We start from the raw sequence: 21,202 nt of genomic DNA, 5'->3' as shown, positions 1-21,202 counted from the left end.
ATATATATATATATATATATATATATATATATATATATATATATATATATATATATATATATATATATATATATATATATATATATATATATATATATATATATATATATATATATTTTTTTTTTTTTTTTTTTTTTATGTAGGACACTGGCCAAGGGCAACAAAAATCCAATCAAAAAATATGCCCACTGAAATGCCAGTCCCATAAAAGGGTCAAAGCAGTGGTAAAAAACTGATGAATAAGTGTCTTGAAACCTCCCTCTTGAAGGAATTCAAGTCATAGGAAGGTGGAAATACAGAAGCGGGCAGGGAGTTCCAGAGTGTACCAGAGAAAGGGATGAATGATTGAGAATACTGGTTAACTCTTGCGTTAGAGAGGTGGACAGAATAGGGGTGAGAGAAAGAAGAAAGTCTTGTGCAGCGAGGCCGCGGAAGGAGGGGAGGCATGCAGTTAGCAAGATCAGAGGAGCAGTTAGCATGAAAATAGCGGTAGAAGACAGCTAGATATGCAACATTGCGGCGGTGAGAGAGAGGCTGAAGACAGTCAGTTAGAGGAGAGGAGTCGATGAGACGAAAAGCTTTTGATTCCACCCTGTCTAGAAGAGCAGTATGTACTTTATGTAGGTTAATATGTTACTTTCTTGTTTTCTGTTAACATCTCTCTCTCTCTCTCTCTCTCTCTCTCTCTCTCTCTCTCTCTCTCTCTCTCTCTCTCTCTCTCTCTCTCTCTCTCTCTCTCTCCACATTCATACACAGCATTGTATTTCACAGTGGTAATGTTGCCAGTGTCCTTGAAAGTGCATTCCTGCGTTTATCATTTCTCATCATTGGCTTCTTATTTACGCTTACCTCTCATCGTGACACTACTCTTCTCTGGGAATAAACCAATCTTATTAACAAGCTTGTAACCACTTTGTAAATAAAAATACTCTCTCTCTCTCTCTCTCTCTCTCTCTCTCTCTCTCTCTCTCTCTCTCTCTCTCTCTCTCTCTCTCTCTCTCTCTCTCTCTCTCAACACCAGCAGACACACACACACACACACACACACACACACACACACACTAGTTAAGATGATATCTGTCGTTCTAAGTGTTATAATTATAGCATTACATAATTCATACAAGGTTATTCAACGAAAAGTAACACGTAGAGACTTGGCAAACTGTAACTGTGTGTGTGTGTGTGTGTGTGTGTGTGTGTGTGTGTGTGTGTGTGTGTGTGATGATGATAGTGAGGCGGAGGAGGAAGAGAGATATCATTTTGTAAACAGAGATAAGAGGGAGGAATATATATATAAAACAATTACGTATTTGGAAGGTGGCAGTTTTACATAATATTTAGAATCATTACATATGTACGATAATTTTACCAGAAGTACGATAATTTTACCAGAAGTACAATAATTTCAACCTGTGAAGTACGATAATATGGCTAAAACAATCTGGCACGCTGGACTCACTTGAAGGCCGCGCCCTGTGACGGCTGGAGCAAGGCGGCATGGACACTGGTGGGTTTGGCGGCGTCCAGCGGAGTGCCCTTATTTGTGAGGCATGCTGGCCCTGGAAAGCCGATGAGTGGTGAGATAATACTATGAATATTCACTTAATCAATGCAGCATGTTTTCAGGGCAGAACGGAATGGCAGGAAAGATGTAGAAGGGTTATTCATCTCCTCACATAATTGGAGGCATTGCTCCGTACCTCCACTGCTAGTTCAAGTGACACGGGTTTTCATGGCTGTTTCTTTATGGCTCCAGTGAAAGATTGACAACATTTTTTTTCTCCCTCACACACACACACACACACACACACACACACACACACTTACATTCACTCAGCCTGTCTGTTTTCTGGTTACTTATAAATTCTCTCTCTCTCTCTCTCTCTCTCTGTTAGTTAGATAGTTGGTGATATGCTTCGTAAAATGAGGAGAGAGAGAGAGAGAGAGAGAGAGAGAGGCTGTACTTAAGCAATTATATCTTTCCATACCACACACACACACACACACGTACGTTTCCCTAAGGGCGTTACATCACTGTGTGTGTGTGTGTGTGTGTGTGTGTGTGTGTGTGTGTGTGTTCTATATCTCTGGGGCGGAATCTTTCAAGAGAGAGAGAGAGAGAGAGAGAGAGAGAGAGAGAGAGAGAGAGAGAGATGAGGAAACAAGGAACATAATGAAAAATAAATAAAAGAAAAAAAGCAAGAATAATGATGATAACAACAACAATAAAATAAAAGAGAGAGAGAGAGAGAGAGAGAGAGAGAGAGAGAGAGAGAGAGAGAGAGAGAGAGAGAGAGAGAGAGAGATAAACGAGAAAAAAAACAATAAAGAAAAAAATAGCCTTAATGTTTACGTTCGTGAGAGAAAACGGAGATCAGCTTATTTTTATGGGAGACTTATGTGAATTGAAATACGCTCAGTTATTTGTACATCAGTGCTTCCCAGACTTCTCCAGCACGTGTTCCCTTTGAGTAGCACCAAACCCACCTCAACCCACACATTGGTAAGCCTTCTAAGCACATACTAGTTTACATTGGCGCAGATATATTAAAAAGATTAATCACAAAAGACTAATTAAAAACATATATTCATTCCATGCAGGTGGGCTCTCCTTGACACACAGAGAAAGGCTGGTAATTCTCTGTTGTTCATTAGCTACAGTATGGGAGCCTCTGTTATACTTCGATATCTCTGTGAAGTATTGTTGTTTTTTTAACGTCAAATGGTAAATACTTAATAATGATAAGCTGAGATATAACACAGTATTAAGCCAAGCCTTCAATTCACACAAGCTTTTCAATGATTTCACATTACGCCACACAAGGGACGAGACATTGCAGTGCAAGCCCCGCCAGGACCACTTTGAATTTAGCGCTTCAATCAGTAATGTCTAGATACTTTGACAATTACAGTTATAATGGCCTGAGATTTATTTTTACACGCTTATAATTCTTAATATTTAATTTTCTATTAGTTTAGTATAATATAAAAGAAGTTGGTGCTTGTTATTGAAAGGTAAAAGTGTCTTGTGGATAGGTTTGTGTGTGTACTGTGCGGAGCAGGCTGGGAGGGACGACACAGTACCAGACGTCACACAGCAAGGCACTGTGTTCAAAGGGTGCCATAAACTGTTGCTTTATTTAATGTATTTTCGCAGAACAAGACAGTGACAGGGGCCGTGGCTGCCTGCGTGTGCTGGTTCAAGCTTGGTGCCTGCCGGGAGGTGCCAAGTGCAGTGCCACCAAGGCTAATATTGGCAAGAAACCCGCCCACCACTTGTCCAGCCAGCTAATTTGCACAGTCTGATGTAACAGGCAGTAACTGTGATAGTGTTGTTACATGTCACCCACAACAACAACACAGGGCTGTCAGGTCAGTGGTTAACCTTACTGTTTATTGTTAAGCCTCGTATTTCATGTTTTTGCACCTCGTTAGGAATATATTGATGTGACTCAGCATTCCACGGTGCCACAAACGCTCCAAACCCTCACCACAAAACTCTTACTAATTAACCATAACAGGAATTATAAAAACGTAAAAAAAATCCACTTACCTAATGTTATCAGCTGAGGTGGAGCCAGCCTTCCCCATTTGTCCGCCAATATCTGCTTCATTTCTCACTTATTGTAAGCCTAACACGTCACTAAGTGGAGCCACATGAGTAGGCTTTCATATCCGCTAGCTAGATATATCCGCCATTGCCTCATTTAGTTACGATGGAAGAATAACAGGCAAAATAGCGGCCGTTCTCTCCACTGTCAAGGGCCGCCATGATGCCTGGCTACCTCTACCAACCTGATTCAACCTGTGGGTTCCAATATTTTTTGGGTATTTTTCTTAACTTCTTTATTCTGCTCGTATAGCATGTTTTTATGGTTTATAAAAATAATTATTTGCTTTAGAAGTGTTTTCGTTGCTTGTGTTGAGTTGTGTTCAATTTTGTGTTGCTTGACGAAAATGTAGGGAGTTTTTTTGGCAGTATTTTGACAAACTTTTTTTTTTATTTCACGCTCTAACTACGTCTTTTGTATTTCTAAAAATTGCTTATGATTTTTAAATTGTTTTTTCGTTCCTGTTGAGAGAAATAAGTGGACTTTAAAAAAGGTTTATGGTCCTGTTAAAAGTTGTGATTACAACACTTTTTGTGTTATTGTCTCTCTATTTCAGCTTGTAACTAACTTTTCATTGCTTGAAAAAATAGTTTGTATGTTTTAAAGTGTTTTATCTTGTTGTTGAGTCAAAATAGGTAGACTTTTCAGTGGTTTTTAATCGTATTTAGGTTCCAACACTTGTTTTTTACACAATTTCGGTTTTATTTGTTTATTGTTGTTCCAGGTAACATTTGATTGTGTAAGATGATAGTTCAGATTTTTTAAAATTTTTTACGTTCCTGAAAATTCAAATGTTGTGGACTTTTCAATTATTTAAATGGTGCCGAATATTTCAACCTTTTTTCCATATTTCATTTGGATATTTTTTAAATACTACTCAGGCTGGAGCTGTTATAATATTGTGAATATTAGTTTAAGTATTTGTCAAGTCAGAATATATAAGGCATTCCAGTCTAGCTTAATTTTTTCGAGGGGTCAATTTCGAAATGAAATCCGTTACGGTACGTAAAATATCCGTGACGTCACGGCCGCTATCATGGACCCGGGACCTTGATCGGCTCCGCTGTCTCCTCGGTAATATTTATCGTATTTTGCAGTATTTTCCTGGTGTTTCCACGTGTTTCTAAACTCAGACGTGTAGATAAGAGTAGAATGAGCAAGAAAATAAGAGAAATAGAGGAGAAAGAGGAAGGGAGAAGGAATGGAGGAGGTGATAAAACAGAAAAATGGTAAGAAAACAATATTTAGGTTAATTTTCCCTGCTGCCCTGTCTGTCTTTGTAGTATTTGTCTTCCGTGACAGTGCTTTCAGTGTATTTGGTGTGTTTAGGAGGTGTTGGAGTGTGTCTGGAGGTGTTTAGGGGGTGTTGAGTGTGTGTTCATGGAATCTGGTGATGTTTGAGTCAATATTTAGCGTTCCTGGGGGGGTTTGGTGTGTCTTAGGCTTGTTTAGGAGTGCTTTAAGTGTGTTTTGGACTGTTTTCAATGTGTTGGGATGTTTCAAGTGTATTTTGGGATGTTATGGATGAGTTCGGGTGTGTTTTGTGTGGATACGGGTGAGTTGTGGGTGCGTTTGTGGGTATTTTAGGTCAGTCTGGGTGTGTTTTAGGGTGTTTTATGTGTGTTTTGGGCCATTTTCAGTGTTTTGGGATGTTTTAAATGTGTTTTGGGATGTTATGGATGAGTTTGAGTGTGTTTTGGGTAGGTACGGTGTGTTTTGGATGCGTTTTAAGTCAATTTGGGTGAGTTTTGGAGTATTTTAAGTGTGTTTGGGGATATTTTGGTGCACTTTCGATGTGTTTAGGATGTTTTTTTGTGCGTTTAGGAATGTTCTGGGTATCTTTAAGGTGTTTTAAGGTGTTTTAGTGTGATTGGAGTTGCTTTTGAGGTGTTTTGGTTATGTTATAGGCATGTTGCAGATAAGCATTGGGTCTTTGAGGGTAGAAGTGGTGGTGTTGTGGTGTTAGAGTGCTAGAAGGGGGAGGTACTGGAGGTTGTAGGGATGGGTAGAGGGTAAATAGAGAGGTACACTGTAGGTTAGGTTAGGTTAGGCGTTGATTGGCGTTGATTCAGTAATATAGTTTTGAACTCTTTTCAATGTTTTGGGATGTTTCAAGTGTATTTTGGGATGTTATGGATGAGTTCGGGTGTGTTTTGTGTGGATACGGGTGAGTTGTGGGTGCGTTTGTGGGTATTTTAGGTCAGTCTGGGTGTGTTTTGGGGTGTTTTAAGTGTGTTTTGGGCCGTTTTCAGTATTTTGGGATGTTTTAAGTGTGTTTTGGGATGTTATGGATGAGTTTGAGTGCGTTTTGGGTAGGTACGGTGTGTTTTGGATGCGTTTTAAGTCAATTTGGGTGAGTTTTGGAGTATTTTAAGTGTGTTTGGGGATATGGTAAATTTATAGTTTAAGCCAATGTCCCCAATCTCTACCCACGGCCCACGGCGTTATTATTAATTTCCGACAAGTAGTGTAATCATTAGAAATTATGTGAATAGTGAGAAGAACAAAATGAGGTAGGTTATTACCACGTAGTGTGTAATGGCTTAAACCATAATAAAACCGGGGATATTTTGGTGCACTTTGGAGTGTGTCTGGAGGTGTTTAGGGGGTATGCACACACACACACTCTCTCTCTCTCTCTCTCTCTCTCTCTCTCTCTCTCTCTCTCTCTCTCTCTCTCTCTCTCTCTCTCTCTCCATATATATATATATATATATATATATATATATATATAGAGAGAGAGAGAGAGAGAGAGAGAGAGAGAGAGAGAGAGAGAGAGAGAGAGAGAGAGAGAGAGATAAAACCTAAATTCTGCTGTATTTGGAAAGTGGCAGTTTTGCATAATATTTGGAATAATTACATATGTACGATAATTTTACCAGAAGTACAATAATTTCAACCTGTGTAGGATGGGATGTAAAGAAGGATGGGGGTAAATTGTACCTAGGTTTTCTGGATATAGAGAAAGCTTATGATAGAGTGAACAGAGAAATGCTAGGTAGAGTCTTAGAAAAGATTGGATTGAATGCAAAGATAGTTAACATAGTGCTAGCTAGATACAGACAAGGAGACAAAGAAACAGACTGGGTGAAGAGTGAGAGAGGAGTTAGGCAGGGCTGTATATTGTCACCAACCCTTTTTTGCCTGTATACAGAGGAGCTAGCAGCCAGGATGAGAAAAATGAATGTAGGGGTAAGTGTGGGAAACGAGAAAGTATGCGTGCTCCTTTATGCAGATGACATAGTTGTTATGAGTGAATCGGCAGATGAGCTTCAAAGTTTGTTGGATGTGGTGGATGGCTATGGTAAAGACTTTGAAGTAAGGTTTAGCAGGGAAAAAAGCAAAGTAATGATTGTGAATAGGTCAGAGGATGAAAGTAATGTGGTATGGAGACTTGGAGAGAATGAGTTGAGACAGGTGCAAGAATACAAGTACTTAGGGATGTGAATGAGTCCTAGTGGATGTGCAAAGGCAAAGAATGAAAAGATAAGTATGGTAAACCAGTGGGTAGGTCGATTGGGAAGCGCGGCAAGGATGAGAGCAAGTAAGTATGATGTGTTGAGAGAAGTGTGGAAGAGTGTGGCTGTGCCAAGTATAATGTATGGTATGGATGTGATTGCATGGAATGAAGGTGAAATTTATAAGTTAGAAGTGGGCCAGAATAGAGTAGCAAGGATGGCACTGAGTGCACCGAGGTGCACAGCAGTTGAAGCCTTGAGAGGTGACATGGGATGGAGCACCTTCAGAGAAAGACTCACAAAAGCCACACTTAGGTACAAGATTAGGCTTGAGAGAATGGATGATGCAAGAATAGCAAGGAAGGTGTACCTGTGGAATGAAAGTGGAAGCAAATGGAGGAAGAGATGCATGAGAATGACAGACAGGAATGGATTGCAAGTTGTGTGGGCGATAAGAATGGCAAGGAGGAATCAAAATGAGCGTGAATGGGTGGTAACAAGAGGAGGCAGAGTGGGAGCCGAATGGGATGTGAGAAAATGGAAGAATGAGATAGACAAAGAAGTGAAATGTGTGGGACTTAACCCGTATGTGATCAATCACGTACAAGTACGCGAAATCGGAGGTTACTTCCTGTGGTCAATCACGTACAAGTACGTTCGTCACTTTCCCGCCTTCTACTACTTCCAAATGCCTTCTGCTTACATGAATTATTTTTTTTGTATGTGTCTAGCATATTTTAGCACGGCTTCCTGCCATTTGAACACGTGCGTGAGCCCTCCCCCCCCAACCCCCTCTCACTGCGCACGCGCTGCTGCTTCCCCGCGTCGGAGCGTCCCCATCCATCACTTGGCTATGAGTCACAATGGCAGGAACGCGTCACCGCTCTCTAACTTTCGCTGAGATTGATGAGCTGTTATGTCTTGAGGAAGATATCGGCGATCAGGACAGTGACATCAGCATTGATGATAATGATGATGACCCTGATTATGTATTTGATCATCAAATAGAGGAAGAAGACGAGGAACTTGAGGCGGAATACTTTGGTGTATCACCGCCACCTCCATACACTCCTCCCTCCCAAGATCCTGAACCTTCCCATGCCTCCACTTCATTTTCCCATTCTAGCACAAATGACTGGCTTTATGCACCCAGTACAAGGAAGAAGAGAAGGGAGGCTAGATCATCTTGTGGAAGGCAACAATCATCTGTTGTCCAAATAGGTGATGATGACTCTGATGACCTTGACATTACATCCACACGCTTGCGAGGCAATGATGAGGCGCGGCGCACACGGGCAATAATGTGAAGGAAGCCAAAGGGTACTTGTAGTGTTAGACAAAAAAATATAATTATTTTGTAATAAAACTGCTTCATTTAAAAAAAATAGAAATTAACCATATATGAAAACATGCAACTGTCTTAGATAATAAGGACCCATAATACAGTTACTTATCGTAGATTATCATTTATAGCTCTTAAAAGGTCGGTAAACAACAAAAAATCAAGAAAAAAACAAAAATCGTACGTCTGGCAGCACCGCCCAGCGAGCCAAGTTTAAAGCCCCAGCGGGACATTTAAAAATGGCGATTTTGAACTTTAACTTATTTTTTTTTTTTTTAGTTTTGTGATCATTTTCATACATATGGAACAATAAACGAAAAAGTGATTTTTGGTGACCAGGATGAGTATATGTGATGTAAAGGTATGTTGACCTCTTATGGGTTAATGAATGGAAGAATGAAAGGGAAAGAAAGAAGACCCTGGAATGATACAAGGAGAAAGAGGCCCCGAGGTATGAAAGGTGGTATGATGGAAGCCTGGACGGTGATCTCTTCCGAGCGAGGGCACAGTATATGGATGTGAATGCAAGGAGTTACAGGTGGTCTGAGTCCCGCAGCAAAGTGTGCCAGATGTGTGACATGGGAGAGGATGAGACGGTGGAACATGTGATGCCGGAGTGTGTGAAGTATGTCAGAATGAGATGATGCAAGTGATACTGATTGAGTTAGGGCATGATAGGAATGAAAGAGTGGAGAAGACTGTGTAGAGAGGCGAATGAAAGGATGATTGAGGCGGTGAAAGAGTCTGGAGAGAATGTGGCGTGCCAGATGTATGAACAATTTGGATAGAGGATGCTGTTCGTTTCTCTCTTTTTTTTTTTTTTTTTTTTTTTTCCTTCTACAGGAGTTGCCGATCCTAAGGCCTGGCTCAGGAGTGATCCTGTGCCACCTGTACCATCAAGATCATGATCGAGTAGTACGATGATATGGCCAAAACAATCAGGCAACGCTGAGTGCCTGCAAGCAATGGCAGACGACTGTAGTAAACGCCCCTTGGTGTAACATCTGTTCTTCCCGGAGAGTCGGGAATGGGAACGTAACATAATTTGGGTGAGTAATGAGGATTTTACTTTGAAATGTTGCTTAAAAGGCTGAGAAATGGTAGATGAGGGCTGTAGGAAAAGCTTGAGGGCAGATTGGCGCAGAGCAGATTGTACGTTGAGGGGCAGATTGGCCCAGAGCAGATTGTACCATGTCCTTCCTGTGGTTGTGGCGCCGCCCTGGGCAGTGGAAATACGTCATCGAGAGGAATGTTAAGGTTAAATGAGAAATATGAGTGAACGCCCAGTGACTAAACCTGCCGTGAGGGTTGTCCTGAGGAGGGGCTCCCTTTCCTGTTATTGATGCGTTATCGACCACATCCGGCAACACATCCGGCTTACTAAACTCGCCTTCATTTGCCGACTATTTATTTAACTTTGAATTGTAGGAAAGTATATTGTATAGAAAAACTTTTTATTTCTTATTGTAACTGGTATGGTTTTGAAAGAGCAAATTAAAGAAAACCACATTTTTACAGAAATTTGGCTTAATGTTTGTGATAATTCCTTCTTTGGTATTGAGCACTGACGTCTACTTACAGTAGTGTACGTATGTTAATGTTTTACACAGCGCCCTCCTTTTGTTAACTCGCAAATCCGTGGTGAAATCAGAGGTTCTTCCATGGACAAGACCACAAACTGTATGCACACCATGGCTCCTTCACACACTCAGCCCTGGAAAACGTCCTGTGCACTTTAGGATAGGCATGACTTGTAGCTGTCCCCCCCACCCGTCCCCCCTCTCTTCTATAATGCACATAACTTGATCCCCCACCAAAAAAAAACAAAAACAATAATGGCATGACCTGGAGAAGTCATAACCTCAAAAACTAGTCATTTGTGACAGTAAAAGGAAAGGCAGTCTGTCAGTTCACCACAAGCAGCACCTGGACGACATCAGACTCATCAGAAAATCATTGATTGGGCAAAACTGACAATTAACCATAACTTCACATGGGTAGTAATTTTAATCCTACAGTTGTTGTTGTTTCCCATGTTTAATGATTTCTTTAAAATTTTGTCATGTACACTATGCATTAATTATTTTGTGGATAAAGAAAGAAAGAAAAAGAAAAGTGGAAAATGTTCATGCCTGTACTACAACTCCACATTACTCAAAATTTCCCTCCTTCATATCCCTCCTCTGTCTTAGCTTGGCATGTCTTTAGTCTTTTATTCCATAGAAAGGATATTATTTTCCATTGACTTTCCTAATTTGATCTCTGCTCCACATTCTGGAATCCCTCCAAAGATCTTGTAGCGCAAGCAATTTTTGCTGCATCTTGTGTCACGTTCCGAGATCCTCTTGCGAAAGCCGAGCGTCGTAAGACCACCGTGAAACTCTGTGTTCATGCAGTTTTTGTTTAGCTTGTTGATAAATGATTAATTTGTGTTTTGTGTTGTCCCTTTTGACTGTGATGAGAGAAGAGTAGGCTCAGTCACGTCAGTACAGGTTCCAGGAACAAGTTTCAATTTGCTGAGTGAAAGGTAAATTTTCAGCTTGTTCTCATGAGAAGGTGTTTGTTTCTTCCCAACTGTGATTTTCTTATAAAAGCACTGAAAATTAATTCCTCCAGTACACATGGAGTGTCTTGCAATTTTATCTGTGCTTGTCAGATGAAAAACTGTGGCCTAGATGTTATCCCTCTATTCTGTTCCTCAAGGAGTTTCTGTTGCACCTGCTAACTGTCTTATAGTGGTATTTTCTTAATATCCAGACATTTTACAAAATGTTCTAAGACTGGAACTTTTTGTCTCATACAAATCACTTTAAAATCTTGTGTGATGTGACAATGTATTAAGTGTTCCTGGGCCCCATGTGATTGCTTATACAGACTTTTACAACACTGCTTTGTTTTTCTCTTATGTCTTGGGTTTTCTGCTTCTTACTAACAGATTTTGCCTGTGATTAACTCAACTAAACTGAAGTACAAAGCCAGGTCTGAGACACCATTTTCATGCTTCCATCTCATCTCTTTCTTCACATCTATTGATGTTTTTGGTATTTTTCTTTTCACCTGTACACTTCCACTCAGGTTTTTAGGTCCCATGGTGGCTTATGGAATACAAAAGTACATACAAGAGACAATCCACAACACAACAAATACTGTCAGAATAAAGGAACACTTGGAGTGGGTAATCACTGAGCAGGGGCTGTGGCATGACCAGTGTGCACAGTGATGCCGTGCTGCCCACTGGCTTGTTCACCAACTGTAAGTGCCATACGACGCTTATTAATGTATTGTACTGGAGGTGACTGAAACAAGCTGTGCAGTACTCGCTCTTTGTACAGTAAAATCCCTCTTATCCGGCATCAACAGGACCGCCGACATGCCGGATACTTGAATAGAAGTAAAATTATGTCCACAATCACCAGCTTACACTCACGCATCTTACCATAACAAAGATCAGCTGATCTGATCAGCTGCTTAAGTGTAAGCACAACACGCTTCCTCTTTTGTACAACTTTAGGCATGATGAAGGCGTCAGGCGATAAACAGTGCACACGGACCGAGTCACTGAGTAAACACAGTGCAGTGGGCCACAGGTGGCGCGAAGCAGTGCGCTCTGGTGGCGAGGGGACAAAGTATGCCTCGCGCGGGAATTTTAATTGATTTTATGAGTACACATTGATTTTTTATTGATTTTAAGGCTCAGGGAAAAATGTGCCGGATACTTGAAGCTGCCGGATACTCAAATGCTGGATGAGAGGGATTTTACTATATTCAGAAGCGGTCAAACCTGCGAATTAACATATTATCACCAATACTGAGAGTAACACAAAGGAGTATATCATAGGAAACGCAGGTATTGCAGTACATCATTGTCGTGACACTTCACATCGTTAATTCCGTACAATATAAATCAATACAGAGTTACCTACACTTTAGCGGGTTCAGTCGGTTCTACAGATGAACACCACCAGCACAAACACAGCAAGTCACCCTCTCGTCTGCATGATCTGATGTACGTCATTATGTTACGTTAAGTGGACTTATAACACATATCTCTAAATCCTCACCATTTAAGTGTCTAATCATTATAAGTAGTCACATTAATTATATTGACACACATCATCAAATCCTGTTACATAAGTATCCTAATACTATGATGAATACATACACAATGTGGGGAACAGGCGTCCTCTTGGTTGTATGCAAGGGATTACACTTTGGGATTTACTGGGATTTACTCTCCGCTCCTCTCGAGACACGTCTAACTTGTAGGTGTGACTATTGTGAAGTGGCTCTGGAGTGGGCCCCGAGACACTGCTGGGCCCCTACAGCATATGATGTTCATTATGCTGCAGGTATGTTATCAGCGCCCACGCCACAACAACCGACCCGTCGATGAGAGAAAGAGCTGAGAGGGCAAATGCAATGCGTCCCCTCGGCCCTGCGTTTCCCTCTCATTCTGGTGTGCTGGCGCGCGGGCGCGCCCTACACTCCATACACTACTCATGACATTACTCATGTCACTACAACACTACACCAGTCACTACAAATAAATAACACTAACAAGAAAACATAAAATATCACACCACACTGTATCTGTAGCCGTCGTGTAAGTTGTGCGTATATGGCGGCTACACCAACCCACACTACTGTCACTTCATGAAAAGAATTCTGTTCATGAATTTGTCTGTTAAAAGGTATTCAAAAATTGACATTTGAAATTACTGCCACTTGGCTTTCAAAGAACAGAATTAGTCATCCCTCATTAACCACAGTTTCAGTTTCTGTGTTTCACGTTTACACAGATTGCTGCCAAACACAAATTCAAATCAACAGAGATGGTGGTGAAAGGAAGCTTAGCAGTGTTCATTGCTTTTTTTCTCTCCTTTACTCATCTGTTTACCTGATCCCATGGATAATGAGGGATGACTTTTTCATCTGCGTTACCTTACCCCTGTGGATAACGAGGAATGGCTGTACTTCTGCCTACTGTCTCTCAAAGAACAGAATTAGTTTTGCCATATGTCTTTCAAAGAGTTGTTCCTTTACTCCACAGATGAGCATGGCTGACAGACAGCAGGCACTCGGGCCATCACCACCTGCATTGCTGTGAAATGATTCATGGCATTTTGGAGGAGAAACTTTGTTGCTTAATGAAGAGCAACCTTCTGGGGTGAATTCTGAATTACTGAACATAAAAGAGACATTGATACCTAAGTGGAACAACCATGAAGACCGGCACACCCAGGGACAGGTCAGCAGCCATGGCAAGACTCCTGCTGCTGCCATTGGTACTGTTGTTGTCATTGAGCCTTGGAGGCTTCCCCACCCCTACTCTGGCCCAGGAGGACTGTGATGGTGCTGATGTAGTCGTGGAAGAAGGAGAATTACGCATCATTAACAAAAAAGTACAAAGTCACAATGTCAACCTCAACCTGTATATGAAGACAGAGAGCAGTTTTGAGGGCCTCTCTGTTACTATGGCAGGAACAGATGGCACTGAATATAATGCCTGGTTTGCTGCAGAGGACAGATGTTTCGCCCAGAGTGGCATCTGGTATGAGCTGCTTGTATTTTTAAAAATAAAGAATGATACCTCAACTATTGAGTTCGGGTTTGAAAGTGGATTATGCAAGAAGAAGTGCAAGATAGAGACAACCCTACCAACCCTGCAGAAATATACTGTATTGGCTCACGGCACCTCCCGCTGGACCTTCAGCCATCCACCCGTAAGCTGTCCCATTCACAGTCTGAACATCATAGACATTCCCACAGTAATACCCACCTGCATGGACCCTCCTCTTCCGACGCCTGCTGCAAACTCTGCTCTGGCACCTGCTCTGACGTCTGCTCCGACGTCTGCTCCAGAGTCTGCACCGATGTCAGTGATGACAATAATAAGTGTAGCAATAATGTGGTTTGCTTGGTGGTGGTAGCAGTGAAGGTCATAAAGAAGAAAAATCATCTGTGGGCTAAATCATGAGTACTGTATTTACCTGTTTGTTCATGTACAGGATTGTATTAGGTTTGCTATATTCTTTATTTCTAACATATATTCCCTTTAAGGATATTGATATGTTTTAAAGGCCTGATAATGAAAAATTGCAAAGAATTGAAAACTTACTAAAAAATCCAAGTGAGAAGACAATAAGAGAAACGACAGTACCCAGTATAAGTATGAGAGCAGGTGGATGGAGTGTGTTTCACAGGGGAATTGGTAGGGAGGAGGCAGAGAAATCAGCTGTTGAAGAGTGACAAAGCTGCATCTGGCATGGAGGCGAGGTGAGGCCAGGCCAAACCAAGTGCCAGATGAGTGTAAGAAGGCTGTTATTGTACTCTGTATGAAAGTAAAGGTTGTAGGAATGAGTGTAATACTTATAGGGAGGTAAGTTTGCTTAGTACACTGGGAAAAGTCTGTGGGAGTCTTGACTGAGGGACTGATGGAAGTGAGTGAGGTGAAACTCAGTGAGGAACAGGTGATTCCAAAAAGAAGGTTATGTATTTGGGAAAAGAGAAAAGTTGTATTCACTATCAAGGATTTAGAGGAAGTATAGGATAGGGTGAATAGGGAAACCCTTTGTGATATCCTTAACATTGATGGTGCTGGAGGGACAGGGAGAAGTTGGGGACATTCACAATAAGGACAGAAGTGAGACAGGGATGTGTGATGTGTGTTGTTTGACACATTTGTGGTCAGCTCTGCAAGGGAGATGCAAGCCAAGGTAGGAAGCGTTGGTGCAAAGCTGGAACATAAAGGGCGGGCTGGACTACTGTAGCATTTCTGTTTACAGGTGGCATTGGCAAGAATAAGGTGGTGGTGTTTGAGAGGAGTGGAGTGGTGTGTGTGACTTGAGAACATTGTGAAAAATAAGGTGATGTTAGAGGGGTGGTGTGTGTGTGACTTCAGGATACCTTACAGCAACCTAAGTGCATGACCGTTTTTTTTTTAAGGGTACTTTGGAAGTTGTGGGGTGCATTGAGGGGTACTACATGACATCGCCAGTGTGAATAAGAGTCATGGCAGAGGAGGGAATGGAAGTGAGTGAATAAGTATCTGGGAACAGTACCAGGTAGACGTGGTGAAATGATGGGAGAGAGCATTGTGAAAAATAAGCTTGTTGTAGGACCATTAGCAACAGTCATAGAAGGGTAATGTCTTTGGACTTAAAAGAAGGCTAAGGAATAGTGTTCTGTATGGCAGTGTGGCATGGAGAGGGACGTGGTGAGAGGGGCAGAGCAGTGACAGTGTAAGGGATGTGGTGTGACCTGTAGAGCAAGTGTGGAGTTGCGGAGTGGGGAAATGGTTCAGGTTGGTCACAGGAGCAGGAAAACTCCCCAAGGACAGGGTAATACAGATGGAGGAGCTGTTGGCAGTGCTGCCTGACACACAAACTTATTACCCGTCAGTGTGTCAGGCAGCATTGCAAACAGCTCCTGCATCTTTGTTACCCTGTCCCTGTAGCTGTACCTGGAAAAACCTGGAGGAGGCAAACTATGGAAACCTGGATACCACAGTGGCCTTGTGTCCCAGATAAGGGATATTCTAACACAGCTGTGGCCTCGTGTGCCAAGGAAACGGAGATGAGCGATGAAGCCACGTGCGGCTTGACACACGGTAGCTTGTTGGTGAATGATGTCCGTGTAAGGATGGTATTCAAGAGGTTTTCTGTCTCTTGTTGGTCTCAGTGTTGATAAGTCCCAATAAGTATTTGCTAACGTTGCTGTCAGTTTTCCAGGTCTCAGTGTTGATATAGAACACTTTCTTGTAAGTTTGAGTAGAAAGTGAGTTTTTCAAAAGTACATCCCAATAAGTTTTTGGTAAAGTTGGTGTCAGCTTTCTATAGCCACCCTTCTGATAATGGGGAGCGCCTTCTCTGATGTCTTCTCTTTTAATTATAGATTTGTGATTATTTATTTATTCAGACACTTCATGCATAGGGGATTAAATAATACAAACCTGCAAAAAAAAAAAAAGTGTTCTTACAAGCTGAAAATGGTCAGTCTTATGTTATTTATCCCTGCTGAATTCAGGTCTCAACACTCATGCCACAACTACTGTGCTGTGATGACAACATTCATTAGGCTGTGTGTGTGTGTGTGTGTGTGTAGCTGGCAAGTGATTTCTGTCTACTAGTATAAAGAAGTTGTGTATTTATATTTGTCCAGGTTTCTCTCTCTCTCTCTCTCTCTCTCTCTCTCTCTCTCTCTCTCTCTCTCTCTCTCTCTCTCTCTCTCTCTCTCTCTCTCTCTCTCTCTCTCTCTCTCTCTCTCTCTCTCTCTCTCTCTCTCTCTCTCTCTCTCTCTCTCATCTGATGTACAGTTCTAGGCTGTATCAATTTTTTTTTTTTTTTTTTTTTTGTCTTCCAAGTATTTGTGTGTGTGTGTGTGCTAACAGTGATTCAGTACTCATATAATAGTATTTACACAACAGTAGGTCATAGATGCATCCTGACTGGTTGATCCTTGCATTCAACATAGGTATTTGCCACAAAACACACACACACACACACACACACACACACACACACACACACACACACACACACACACACACACACACACCAATTTATCACATGCTGTTGAAAATGACTGACACAAGAATTTCCTTCATAGACCTTATTACACCAAACCAAACTCCATCTGGCCAGACAACCTGTGCAAAAGACCTAGCAAGATAGAGTGAAGTGCATCCCCCAGCACTGCTCCTCTCCCCCCATCCGCTTTCTGTGCCTGCCATATCTCCCCCTCCCCCTTGTCCCTCCCTCAACACACTTTTTGTATTGTATTATGTGCAAAAAAGTTGTGTTCCTTCCTTGGTGTGGTATGTCTGAATGGCCGTGCTGTTTATTTTGTTGAAATATTTCCATTTATTTATTTATTAATTTAATGAACTATCATGAAAAAAAGAAGTAATGCAGGTAACAAAAACCTTGACAAAAGGGAATTTCATCTAAAGAATGTCATTTAACGTGAAATCTCATTTAACGTGAATCACAGTCATGATGTCATGATGATCACCAAGGCCTCATCACAAGCAGAGCCACATCCACCAGCTGTTGTTACCCTCTTGTTGCGAGGTCAGAGCTTATTATTACCGATCACTGGGTAAGACTGTGGCCTCACACACCACACATTCCATCCCCCTGCTAAGCAGGGACAGTGCCCTGCTTGTCAGTGGAAAAATCCCATAGGTGACCAGCCCCTAGTGGGGTTCAAACCTTTGTCAACCATGGCAGCCAACACAGACTCAGCCCCTTTACCACTGACCCTTAAGGCTGTGTGTGTGTGTGTGTGTGTGTGTGTGTGTGTGTGTGTGTGTGTGTGTGTGTGTGTGTGTGTGTTGTATGAAATAAATTTTGCAAACTTAGTAAATTTTTCAAGTGGTGTGTGCATCACTTAGCAAGATTACATTTCGTAGTCCTCAGGACTATGAAAGGACTGGATTTCATAGACACCCCTAGTGGGCACCAACAGACTCAGTAGACACCCCTACTGGACACCAACCTTGCAGACTCAGGAGACACCTCTAGTGGACACTAACCTTACAGACCCAGTAGACACCCCTACTGGACACCAACCTTACAGACTCAGTGGACACCTCTAGTGGACACTAACCTTACAGACTCAGGAGACACCTCTAGTGGACACCAACCTTACAGACTCAGTGAACACCTCTAGTGGACACCAACCTGACAGCAATGCACAGAGGTAGTTGTCACCCATGTTATTGCCACATTCAGAGACAACCCAAGTGGAATAAGACAGGACGAGTGATCCTCTCTGTGCCCCCCCTTGGCCGTGCAGATTCCTGCCACAGCACACAGCACTGCACGTTCAGAAAAATCCACTTGCGGTATTGTATAGCATGAGGTTTCACATTATACTATACTAATATAGAATAAATATGCTCTTTGTATCTAAAGTGTTAAGTGTATGTGTGTAAGATTAAACAATAAACTAATGTAAGTACTTGGCAAAGTTTCCATGTAGTATCAGTTGAATTGGCTTATTTAAATTGCTTCTGAAGACACTTACGCACTTCCTTTCACTGGTATTATATTTCACTGTGACTTATCTTTTGTCTTAAACTTCCCTCCATGTATTGAGGAAGTGACATGAGTTTACCAGAACTGTACCTTTATAGAACTGTAACAAGGCTACAGTTTGTCTTTATGAAACTTCTAACATTAGCTTTCTTCCATCAATATATACTGAAATTATTTTAGGATGAATATTCAAGTGTGTATTTACTGTATTATTAGTTACACATTCTAATAATTGCGTATGTATTTTGTGCTATAAGGAACATAAACATCACTGATGGCACGCATGTCGATGATCACGGATGACGTGTAAACCAGGTGTTGTGGTGGCGGGTGGTGGTGTTCTCGGGTCAGCTGTTGGTTAGTGGGCATCTTGGACGTTTGTTGATGTCCTGGTAGTGTCATGGGTTTGGGGGCTGCACAGGTGTATTCATCAAGTGTTGTTTAATGGTGGTGACATGCAGCAAATATGAATTGGTTGCAAGGGGGCTGTACAGTATTTGTTCTTGGGATTCTGCCGAGTACCAGTGACGAGGCATTGTCGTGAGTGATCATTGTCATTGTGTTGCTATCAGTGATTATCATGTGATATGTTTATGTGCCACATGACTGAGGTGTATTTGGTATTGTGATGGCCATAATCTTTAAAACAAAATGTGATATGTGTTTATTATGAACTAGTCAGATAAAAACAAAATGTGATATGTGTTGATTATGAACTAGTCAGGTTATTGTAACTTTGTATGTTTACTACAGTATTATCCACAGGTTGAAATAAAGGTTATTTCAACAAGCTGGATATTCCTGGGACTAGAGCAACATTTACTAACTGCTGATGACATAGAAGGTACATGTCACAAAGAGAAATAGTTTTTCAGATATACTAGGTTAATGATGGCACTGGCAATGCACTGTTCTCTTCTTCAGGAGTTTACCAGCTATCAAGTTTGCTTAGCCACAGCTGTGTACTTCAGCACAGCTCACTAAACACCCCTGAGGTTCATGCATCCATACACCAGAAGAAATTGTTGGCAAGGGATTTAGTTCTCTTGTGACCTGAAATACTGTTATGCTGGCAAGAAATTAGAATACAGCCCTAAAGGTGATAATTGCTATATATTATACAGTAGTCCCTCAATAAACTGAACCTTGATATGCTACAGTTTGGACAAAGCAGACCTGGCACCATCTGAATAGCTCTTCATTAACCAAGCAAAAGTTGTGAAGGCAAACCATTTACTGGCAAGGCAGTTAACATGTCAGCTTTTCTACGACGAATGTGACTAATGCACTTGGTGGTTTGTTGTCAAGCAGAAGCTGCTCAGGGTGCCAGGTTGAATGCTTTTCTGCCCAGTTAGGTTGTTTTTTTCACAGACATTTAGCAGGGAAAAATGTACATTGGCTGGCATTTTTCCCTCAACTCTCTCTCTCTCTCTCTCTCTCTCTCTCTCTCTCTCTCTCTCTCTCTCTCTCTCTCTCTCTCTCTCTCTCTCTCTCTCTCTCTCTCTCTCTCTCTCTCTCTCTCTCTCTCTCTCTCTCTCTCTCTCTCTCTCTCTCTCTCTCTCTCTCTCTCTCTCTCTCTCTCTCTCTCTCTCCCCCCCCTCATATCATACCAAGGTTCCCGCTAAACATAAATTTTCCACATGTATTAAGTTTAGTAACCAGGGTAATTTCTGGGAAGGTGACTCCCTTGGTTGGGGGAGGGATTGGTGTGTCAGCCAGTGCAAGGGTACCTTAAGTACTAGTCAGATAAGTAGTGCTCTTGATTTCTTGTGTTCACTTTTATGATAATTACCACTCCTTCACTTGTGCTGTGCCAGTGTCTCAGCTGCTGTGCCAGCTGTGGATGTGGAGACAGACTTCTGCTGTAGCTCCTTGATGCACAGAGCACAGCTGTATGAAGGTGCCAGGTCAGGGGTGAGCAACATTTGCCTTGTTAATGCATTATTCAAGCTTTTCTTTATTATGTGGAGGATCAACCATGGTAGCAAGATTACCTTCTTAAAGAAATATTGGTTAATATTTTTATAACAAATTTGCAGCATACAGCTATCCATGGAGTGGCCTGCCTGCCTGGGCTGGGTGTATGTGTGTGTATCACATTTTGGTCTTGTCAAGTGGCCAGTATTACAGATCAAGTTAGCCTCAACATTGTTTTTATTTTAGCTTTGAAGTTTGTCAGTGTGTAACATTCATGCTTAGTGAAACCACCACATGCTTTATATAACTGATTCTACCATTAAAGTACAGTATTCTGAGTGTCATGCTGCATCTATTTCCTATTTGAATGTTTTAAGAAACACAGTATTGAGAGTTTTGACACAGGCAGAGATCCTGTGCACATCACAGATGGCACTTCACACACGAGGAGTGGGGCCTGCAGGGAGCACCTCAGCCATGGTAGGAGTGCCGGGGTGCTGTGTTGTGGCACAAGGTGACTTTCTCAAGGGGAACTGTGGTCGCTTAAATGAGGTGTGTTGCCTGCTTTTTGTGTGTGTGGTTCAGGAACTTTCTCACCACACCACTTATCACCTATCCTGCAACACAAGCTACATGAAAGTAATACAAGACAAACATGGACAAATACTTCTAAGGAGTAAGGAATGTGATCAGGCAGACGTGTTTCCATCAGTGTAGTGAGGCTTATTAAAGCGTGAGAATGCTGATTTCATAAATGACATTGTAGAAAACAAGTTGGGATACTGAAGAACTTAAAAGAAATGCAAGGTGTAGTAATGCAGTACAGAAGTAACG

The 21,202-nt window shown here is 41.7% G+C and overlaps 1 protein-coding gene across 2 annotated transcripts; it reads left to right on the top strand.

Annotated features, from left to right (window-relative positions):
• The first annotated feature begins 3,076 nt into the window (after positions 1-3,076).
• LOC135092509 (uncharacterized) lies at positions 3,077-20,707 on the top strand. 2 transcript variants are annotated; one of them, XM_063991081.1, is made up of 2 exons: positions 3,077-3,372; positions 13,462-20,707. In XM_063991081.1, exon 2 carries the CDS (start codon positions 13,634-13,636, stop codon positions 14,339-14,341), a length of 708 nt encoding a protein of 235 aa, XP_063847151.1. In that variant the 5' UTR covers positions 3,077-3,372; positions 13,462-13,633; the 3' UTR covers positions 14,342-20,707. The 2 variants fall into 2 exon arrangements, with proteins under 2 accessions (XP_063847151.1, XP_063847150.1); XM_063991080.1 differs by lacking the exon at positions 3,077-3,372 and adding an exon at positions 9,289-9,460.
• The last annotated feature ends 495 nt before the right edge of the window (positions 20,708-21,202 follow it).

The sequence above is a fragment of the Scylla paramamosain genome, chromosome 40, assembly GCF_035594125.1.
Source record: "Scylla paramamosain isolate STU-SP2022 chromosome 40, ASM3559412v1, whole genome shotgun sequence".
Lineage (NCBI taxonomy): Eukaryota > Metazoa > Arthropoda > Malacostraca > Decapoda > Portunidae > Scylla > Scylla paramamosain.
Note: the sequence above shows the minus strand (reverse complement) of the source record. Positions and strands in the feature narration are given on the sequence as shown.